This window comes from Tursiops truncatus, chromosome 10, assembly GCF_011762595.2.
Source record: "Tursiops truncatus isolate mTurTru1 chromosome 10, mTurTru1.mat.Y, whole genome shotgun sequence".
NCBI classification, from domain to species: Eukaryota; Metazoa; Chordata; class Mammalia; order Artiodactyla; family Delphinidae; genus Tursiops; species Tursiops truncatus.
This window is the reverse complement of record NC_047043.1, coordinates 59,145,965-59,155,870: the sequence shown is the minus strand read 5'-3', so window position 1 is coordinate 59,155,870 and position 9,906 is coordinate 59,145,965. Positions and strand designations below refer to the sequence as shown.

Genomic DNA, 9,906 nt, shown 5'->3' with positions numbered 1-9,906 from the left:
CTGGACCCTTCCCGGCCCCGCCGCCCGCCGCTGGGGGGCGCACCCCCTGCTGGGAATTGAGGTCCCGGAAGCCCGCCCGCTCCAGGCTTTCCGGGCTCTCTTGCCTCGTGAAAACCACAAGTCCCAGGGCGCCAAGCGCGGGAGGGTCACGTGGGAGGGGCAGCGGGCGCGGCTAAATAGTCTCCGTCGGCCATTTTGTCGGAGAAGCCGCAGCGCCGCCTCTTCTCTCGCGTCCTCGCATCCGTTGCTGCCGCCTCTTCCTCCGCCTCCTCCTTCGCCTCTTCCTGCCTCCTCCCGGCTTCCGCCGCCGATCCAGCCGCTTCCCAACCCCGGGGCGAAGCGTCTCCTTATTTATTTCCGTTTTCTCGCCACTACCGCCTCCTGACACGGTGATCCGGGCGGGCCCCGCAGGAATTTTATCCCCTCACCGGCCTCACACTAGTATCGCATGTCCACTATCCAGAACCTCCAATCTTTCGGTAAGAGCGGGTCGCCCCACCGCCCCTCCCGTCCCCCCACGTCCCTTGCGCGCCTCTCGGCCGGTAGGCCACCGCTGCCCGCCCTCGCCGGGGCCGCTCGCCGGACCCCCGCCCCAAAAGGCCCCCGGCCGCCCTCCCCGCACCCCGAGTGGGGCTTTGTCTCGGTGCCCGGAAGATGGCGACCGGGCCCCTGGCGACCCCCTCTCCGAGGGCGGCCCCCGGAGCCCCGGCCGCGGGCCTTGTGCCGCCCCTGCCCGCTCCTGGATCCTCCTGCTGCTCGCTTCTGCTCCCTGCCACCTCTGCGACCCTGTTCCGCCCCCAGACTTGCCCTGCTGATCGCCAGGGGGGACGCCGGCTCGGGCTGGGGCATCGGCGTCCATTAGCGGTCGGGGTGGTTCGTGGCTGCTCTCGGGCGCATTTAGTAAAAGATGCTGCGGATCAGGCCTCTGATCTGTTACAGGGCAGTGGGCCAGTCTTCTCTACTTGCGTAGTAATACGTAAAATTACTCTTAATATACATATATAGATCTTTTTTCGAGGCAGAGTTAGGGTTAAATTATTGGGGTGGCATTTGTGAATGTTTCTGTTGTCATCAGAATGTAATCGAGATGACGCACATTTTTATAGTGGCTCTAAAATTAAGGTCTTAAAATCTCTTTTCTCTCATTAGAGGATTATGTTCAACGATAACATCTAAAACAACGTTTTTCTGTTCCGGTATCAGTGGACATACCTGTTTAAAATCTCTTTTTGTGAAAGTAGCTTGTAGGTTTTATTAATACTCTACCCTTATCACTCCCCCACATCCGCACCTGCAGAAAGAAAGCAGAAGCACTAGAACCTTCTTTGCTGAGTTTCTAGATTGTAGCGTAGCTGTATCTGGAAATTACTGACTAAAAGATATTTTCCTGCTTTGGATTTTTTTGTATCCCTTTGCAGACCCCTTTGCTGATGCAACTAAGGGTGACGACTTACTCCCGGCAGGGACTGAGGATTACATTCATATAAGAATCCAGCAACGGAACGGCAGAAAGACACTGACTACTGTTCAGGGCATTGCAGATGATTATGACAAGAAGAAACTTGTGAAAGCTTTCAAAAAGGTAAAGGTGTTAGGGAGAAGAGATTAAAATATAGTTATTGACACACACGTCTAAATAGGATTACGGTTCACACCTTTTACTTCACGTTAAAGTGGGTTAAAATGATTGGACCCAAGGAAACTGTGTTCATACTCTTAATTAACATCCAGATAATCTTAGGGTGAAAGTAAAATATCATTGTATTTGACTCAGTTATGCTGAATCTACTTCTTCAGAAATTTGCCTGTAATGGTACTGTGATTGAACATCCTGAATACGGAGAGGTTATTCAGCTTCAAGGTGACCAAAGAAAAAACATTTGCCAGTTTCTCTTGGAGGTGAGTGATTGGGTGCTTTATGTACAACCTTGAGATTGCTTCTAAAATTGTATTTAAGGGCAATGTGAATTATTACCTACTTAGTAAAAAAATCATGTGAATGAAGCACATTAGTTGTACTTATTTGGGCAGGAGTACCAGTTTATTTTGTCATTAGAATGACCTGATCATTCCTGTGTCCATTTAGGATGTTTTGTGGAATGTCAGGATATTCAAATATGTGTTGAGTTTTTGTTATTAACAGTTTATGCCACAAATACAGTGTTGCAGTAACCTATTAACAATGATTCTTTTTAATGACTGCTCTGTCTTCTTAGGAATGAATTTATGTGTTACCCAGAGTGATTCTGCTAAATTAAATTTTATTTTGCAGGTTGGCATTGTCAAGGAGGAACAGCTTAAGGTTCATGGATTCTAAAATGAACCTAAATACGTGGAGAATTTCTTGAATAATTTTGTTCTCTAAACCAAGTTTGGCTGCCTTGTGAAATGATTCTCTGCAGTAAACGGACTTTTCATTTATTTAATCATTCAAACTTTCATTCACATCTGCATGATTACAGAAAACATGGGGTATGTAGGCTAGTAACACATAAGAAAATTGCAGTAAGATGGTAATGAAACCCCGTATTCATCTTAACATGTTTCCAATGGAAAATATTTTGTTTTGAGTGTTTATTTGTTTATTGTTCAGTTTATTACTTTTCACTTGATTAAATTTTTTTGTTGTATTAAACCATGTATGTTGCAGCTTAACAATAAAAAAAAAATCTATGAATCCTTTTGTGAGCAGTTAGGCTCCCAAATCTAAGCAAGTAATATACACATATAGTTTGTTTTTTATAATTGTCTCATTCTGTGTATTCTTTCCAGTTGATTTCAGATGCTGTGAAGAGCTAGAGGAGAACCTTTGTTATATATGTAATTTTGTTCTTTGCTTACTTAAAAATGAGTAGAAACAGTATAAACTCAGAGCCAAGAATTTGCCAGAATGTACTGTTAAATTTTTGAAAAGAAAATGAAGCATAGTTTAAACTTACGTATTGGCACAGAGAATTATTTTATTTATTTTTATTGGTTATGTTAGTGGGGAGCCAACACAAGTCTATCCCTAAGTGACAGACAGTAAAGTAGGTTCCTGACATAAAATAAATTTAGTCACAGGCAGTGCCCTGCAAGTGTGGGTGGAAGGCATTGGGGTTAGGGTTAGGGTTAACTTCCTAGAGTGCTAGAAAGTGACAGAGTTGGGGTGCCAGCCAAGGGCTTCCAGCCAGAAAAGCCATGTTTTTTCACTAAGTCACGGTTTGGTATTCACCAGAGGAAGTAAGAGCCAAGGGCAGTGGTGCATGGGTGTTGAGGGTAGGGTGAGAAATAAGAGAATTCACAGTTCTTAATTACGAGATTTCTGCAGCTCATCCTCTTCAGTTCCAGACTTCTGCTTTTTATTGAGCTGTGATTATCTGCTCAATTACACAAGCTGTATCATTAAAACCATTTAGCCAAGGCAGAGAAATACATCTACAGTAGTCACCTCTTTATCCAAAGGGGATACATTCCAAGGCCCCCAATGGATGTCTGAAACTGCAGATAGTATCAAACCCTATATATATTATGTTTTTTCCTATACTAAGCGGCAGATAGCATATACAGTGTGGATACGCTGGAGAAAGGGATGAATCATGTCTCGCCCAGATGGAGCAGAATGGTGCAAGATTCCATCTCCTCACGCTACCCAGAATAGTGCCCAATATAAAACCTATGAATTATCCCTAGAATTTTCCATCTAATATTTTTGTTTTGGACCATGGGTAACTGAAACTGCAGAAAGTGAAATCTTGGATAAGAAGCGAACTATTGTGTAGATGTGTGCTTTTTAGCTTAATGCAGTGGGATAATGGTGTGAAAAATGTCACTGCATTCTGTACCGGCTTAACCTTTCCTCCTGTTCCAACTTAATTGAGAAATCCTCACTTTCTACCTGTAACATTTTGTAATGATTCCACCTCACATTGAGAGGTGCTGTGGAAATCTTTATGAAAATGATAAAGCAGAAATTTACATTAACACGCACATTCAAGTGTTCATCTATGGAGATCTGAGGTAATGCCCAGAAAAGAATTGACTGTTGAGATTGATTGAACAAGAGGTGGACAGGACAAGGGAAACCTCGTTAGATGGAAAGAAAAAGGTCCCTCCTCTTGGCCCCCACAGATAAGCTCTTGGCCATCACTTTATGTGTCAGGCCACTCCCACTAGATAGGATCAAAAGCCTTGAGTAATACTTCACTCTGGATTTTGTGAGGAGCACCTCTTTCTGATCCCTCAATCTGAGTCCCAGATACCTGATTGGACTTGTCACCTGTAGGGCAGTCCCCATCTGATCCCTCAATCTGTGAGCCCCAGATACCTGATTGGACTTGTCACCTGTAGGGCAGTCCCCATCCTTGGAGCGAGAACAGTATCGTGCACCCTTGTCTTTGAGCAGTGCAATGGAAATAGCTACAGATTGCAATTTTACTGAAACCAGTCAAAGTCAAATCCCCTGTCTGGGAGCCTCAGAGATATCTAAGGACATAGCTTAAAGTTCTTGTCCACTTCAGGGACTGCAACACTCTTGTCTGCAAAAAGGACTAGATGGCATTGTGTAACAGGAGGGAGAATATGCCCTACAAATGCAGTTAAAATAACCAGCCAAACGGTATCTCCTTGTGTCTCCTGTGTGGGGAGACTGTGATCTGCAGTTTTTTTAGTGGTCTGTACTTTGACGGTGCGAAACAAAAACTACCGAGTAGAGATTGTCCCTAGACCTCTAGGTTCAGCTGAGGCCTTGGTGAAGCCAGTAGGAAACTAACCTTTGGTTGACTGAGGCACAGCCGAGTAAACTGCTGCTATAGCAACGATGTCCTCTGCCCTCAATCTTGTCCCCACGAGATCTGGGCCCCACACAAAGCAGAGGAAAGCCTGGGGGTGCAGCCTGCTCTTCCTGTTCAGGAGCTCAAGTAAGAGCTGTTCTCTGAACCACCCTAGAAAGGGGGCAGCTCTGATCTTATGGAAGGAATAGTTCTAGTTCCAATCAGGATGCAGTTAACCAAAATAACTTGAGACAAACAGAATGGTAACAGACTTCTGTGTGCCTCCTGTCACCAGCTGGGCTGCAGCTAAAGGAATGGGCAGTTAGAACTCAGGAAAAATCAAGCTCATTAGATTGCCCACACAAACTTGTTCCACTGGGCCTGTGAGGTTTCCCCACACCACGCCAGAATTCCATGTGGGAAGGAAATGAGGCAGGCGTGGCCCTGCCGTATCTAAAAACAAAGAATTCTCACTTGCGGTGGACAGCAACCAGCTGGCCTCGCTTGACAGGCGATAGCCAGGCAATGCTGTGCTTGTCTGGGATCAAGGGGCCAAGTGCATCAGCCAGAATTAAGCAGGAACAAAACCATGTAAGGCGCCTTCAGCATTGACAGCTCCTTTCACAAGGTTATGTGGGCCTTTAACTCCCTTTTCATCTGGATAGTGGAAGCTTGGAAAAAGAAAAGTCATAAACCAGAGGAATGGCTATTTCTTCACTCCTGGAAAACCATTCAGGGTGGAACTACTGCCAGTAGAGGAGGGAATACCAAGCTGTCCTTGGATGTTCCTAATCCAGCCATTGTTGTGTCAGATGACATGTGGCCTGTGGGGATTCTCTGGCCTATATGGGGAACTTAAAGGGCAATTTAAACTCAGCATTGGCAGTGAGGATGCCAGTGTGAAGGGGATGGCTCACCCATTAGCTCATAAGTCTGATTTTGAACCTAGCAGGAGAAACAATAGATCTGCCCATGAACTGAGGGCATGATCTGAATCGTGGTGCCTTCATCTCAAACCAGTGAACAACCTACAAATTACTTTTCATGCAGAAAGCAATTACATAGAGATAAGCACCATTCATTCAATGCACAAAGGGGACTAAAGTTCAAATCCCCTGATGGGAATTTAAGTGATCTTGACCCCCAAGCTGAGCTACTGCTGCAGCCCTCTGCTCTATCCTGAAGGGTCTCTGAGCCTATAGAATGGTCCAGAAGGAAACTAGCTGTAACCCCCAGGTTTGTCTCCATGTGTCTTTCATCCATTATCAGGACCCCAGGCCCACCTCCTCAGTCACTGGGCAAGGAACAACATAAAGGAGAGCGGAGATAAAATCAGAAAGTACTTTAATCCATGTCGATCATGACAAATTCCATGGGGAAAACATCACCAAGGATTTAGAGAGCAGTATACTTCCTTGAAGTAGGAAAAAGGCCCATCTACTCCCTGGTCACAAACATCCACACTGAGTGCCTAACTGCCATTAACTTGCTAAAAACTCAGGAAACATTAGCCTGATATTCAGATTAAACTATGAGAATCAGTAGCAACCTACTTGATAAACTAAGATTGTTGAAATGAAACAACATTGGGTATATATAGGATGATTCTTCAAGTAAGGACTAGAAAGAGGCAAGTAAGGACTAGGAAGAGGGAGGGGATGATTAGAGCAAGTATGTAGTCCTTTAACACCCCCTTGTGGCCATTTTAAAAACTTGATTGCTCTTGGCAGTTCTCAGTAAATTACAGGAGGTTTAGGTTGTTGCAGGCATCATTAAAGCACCAGCTGACAGGTTTAATTTTGTCATCCCTCAAAGTTATGCAGAAATTGATCTAGCCAATGCCTTATTACTGCAATCCATAGAAATCTATTGCAGTTTGCTTTTACCTGGGAGAGAGAAGAAAATGCTTTCATGGTCTTGCCCTGTGGATGTATAAAGCCATCTCACCTACTATCTAGCACAGTGTTATTAGAAGGAATTTAATTCAAGTGTAAATAGAGACATCTGTTTATGGCCTCCAGAGAATGCATGATTAAGTTAGAAAACAATCAAGGCTCCTGCTAAATTGTCACCTGTTGAGGAACACAATCTGGCGTTTTACACACACACACACACACACACACACACACACACACACACACACACCGTAAATGCATGGCGCTCTCAATTTAAACCTCTGTCTTAGACCAATACACAGGTAAGTGTGCCTTTTTGGCTACTGGAGTCACACCCACTTAGAGGATCACTTGAACATTAGCAACTTTTGCCTGGGAAAAGCAGTGACTGGACTCCCTTAAAGACCTAACGTCCACAATGATGCCACTGCGTTAGGCCTAAACAACCCAGAACAGGACTCACTTGGCAGATTAATCATTAGTAATATACTTACTTGGAGAGCCTCTGGCAGATCTCACCTTCACAAGTGAGGGAAGCCTAACGGAAGCTCAGTGGCAACCTGGGAATTGTACTTTAGGGATTTGATTCTACATGAATCAAGGACAGCATCACAAGATGGGCATCTGACCAGGGAATCCCCCCAGGGAGATACTGGGAGGTATTACATCAGAAAATGTATTATCTCTAACAATAAATCCTTTGACCCTTCCACATTTTTACCAAGCATTGTCCCTGATTTTCTCACTTCCCTTGCAATAAAAGTAAAAATGGCTAACCTCTTTTTAACATTTGTAACACAGAGATCTGAATAACTTACATATGTCGGCTCATGCAGTTCTCAAAGACTTCATGACCCAGCACAGCTCCCTTGGCTTACCATCATAATTACCTCCTTGCAAATACCCTCATCTCCTTTGATCTTGCCTCCTTCCTTTATACTCATTTGTCAAAACCGCAACCCTTGTTAAACTCAACCACTGGCTCAATACCTGCACAGGACAGCTGATGGCTGCTGAAGGAAAACAATTGTTGTTTTCCCTCTCCCTTCACCCCCATCCTCCATCTTACACAGCCGAAGGCTTTGCCTCATCCATCGTTGACATATTTGAAATTGCTTCATTTTTCCATCTCTAAATCTTCTCATCTAGGGCAACTGTGCATACTGTCTTCTTTCCTCCTTATAATGGATGAAGGGTACTTGCTCCCATTAAAACCAACCCCTCAATTTGTATCCTGAGCATGGTCCCCTCTTCTCCATGAATTATCACTGTAATTACCCTCCTTTTTCTGAATCATCAATTTTTTTCCTCCCTACTGAATCCTTTTCATCACATAGAACTATCCCCTAATATTTCCCATCTTTCAAATACAGGCATACCTCGGAGACATTGTGGTTCTTTCCAGCCCACTACAATAAAGTGAATATTGTAATAAAGAGAGTACCACCATGAAGCCACTATGAAAAACAATATGGAGGTTCCTGAAAGAACTAAAAATAGAGTTGACATATGATCCAGCAATCCCACTCCTGGGCTATATCCAGACGAAACTAATTCAAAAAGATGCATGCACCCCAATGTTCATAGCAGCACTATTTACAATAGCCAAGACATGGAAACAACCTAAATGTCCATCGGCAAATTAATAGATAAAGAAGATGCATTATATATATACAATGGAATATTACTCATCCATAAAAAAGAATGAAATAATGCCATCTGCAGCAATGTGGATGGACCTAGAGATTATCATACCAAGTGAAGTCAGAAAGAGAAAGACAAACACCATATGATATCACTTATATGTGGAATCTAAAATATGACACAAAATATGACAGAGATATGTTATGAACATATCTATGAAACAGAAACAGACTCACAGACATAGAGAACAGACTTGTGGTTGCCAAGAGGGAGGGGAGGTGGAGGAGGAATGGAGTGGGAGTTTGGGATTAGCAGATGTAAACTATTATATACAGGATGGATAAACAACAAGGTCCTACTGTAAAGCACAGGGAACTATATTCAATATCCTGTGATAAACCATAATGGAAAAGAATATAAAAAAGAATATATATGTATAACTGAATCACTTTGCTGTACAGTAGTAATTAACACAACATTGTAAATCAACTATACTTCAATAAAGTTAAAAAAAACACTAGAATCTTAACAAATATTTAAAAAAAGAGAGTACCATGAACTTTGGTTTTCCAATATGTAGAAAAGTTATACCTACACTATACTGTAGTCTATTAAGAGTGCAATAGTATTATGCCTAAAAAACTATGTATATACCTTATTTTAAAATACTTTATTGCTAAAAAGTGTTAACCATCAACTGAGCCTTCAGTGAGTCATAATCTTTTTCCAATAGTAACATCAATCACTGATCACAGATCACCATAACATATATAATAATAATGAAAAAGTTTGAAATATTGTGAGAACTACCAAACAGTGACACAGAGACACAAAGTGAGCAAATGCTGTTGGAAAAATAGCTCCAATAGACTCTCACCAAAGTGAGTACAGAGGGAACACACCTCAACACAACAAAGGTCGTTCATGGCAAATCCACAGCTAACATCATACTCAACAGTGAAAAGCTGAAATCTTTTCCTTTAGAATTAGTAACAAGACAAGGATGCCCACTCTTACCACTTCTGTTCAACATAGTATTAAGAGTCCTAGCCACAGGAATCAGACAAGAGAAAAATAAATAAAAGGCATCCAAATTGGAGAGGAAGAAGTAAAACTGCTACTGTTTGCAGATGACATGATACTATATATAGAAAACATTAAAGATGCCACCAAAAAACTATTAGAACTAATAAGTGAATTCAGTAATGTCATAGAATACAAAATTAATATATGGAAATCTGTTACATTTCTATATACCAATAACATACTATCAGAAAGTGAAATCAAGAAAACAATCCTATTTACAATCATGTCAAAAAGAATAAAATACCTGAAAATAAATTTAACCAAGGAGGTGAAAGACCTATGCTCTGAAAACTGTAAGACACTGATGAAAGAAATTGAAGATGACACAATAAATGGAAAGGTATACTGTGCCCATGGAGCAGAAGAATTAATATTGTTAAAATGTCCATACTACCCAAAGCAATCTACAGATTCAGTGCAATCCCTATCAGAATACCCATGGCATTTTTCAGGAACTCAACTAAATTATCCTATAATTTATATAGAACCACAAAAGACACTGATTAGCCAAAGCAATCCTGAGAAAGAAG

At 42.3% G+C, this 9,906-nt stretch overlaps 1 protein-coding gene across 1 annotated transcript; it reads left to right on the top strand.

The window, feature by feature from the left end:
- The first annotated feature begins 206 nt into the window (after positions 1-206).
- On the top strand, positions 207-2,938 carry EIF1B (eukaryotic translation initiation factor 1B). The gene is made up of 4 exons (XM_033864691.2): positions 207-479; positions 1,419-1,582; positions 1,798-1,899; positions 2,273-2,938. The coding sequence occupies exons 1-4, from the start codon at positions 449-451 to the stop codon at positions 2,315-2,317; spliced, it is 342 nt and encodes a 113-aa protein (XP_033720582.1). The 5' UTR covers positions 207-448; the 3' UTR covers positions 2,318-2,938.
- Positions 2,939-9,906: the final 6,968 nt, after the last annotated feature.

Coding starts and splice junctions, on each gene's coding strand:
- EIF1B (XM_033864691.2), top strand. CDS start 449: ATGTCCACTATCCAGAACCTCCAATCTTTCG. Junction 480..1,418: donor CCAGAACCTCCAATCTTTCG/GTAAGAGCGGGT, acceptor ATCCCTTTGCAG/ACCCCTTTGCTGATGCAACT. Junction 1,583..1,797: donor TTGTGAAAGCTTTCAAAAAG/GTAAAGGTGTTA, acceptor CTACTTCTTCAG/AAATTTGCCTGTAATGGTAC.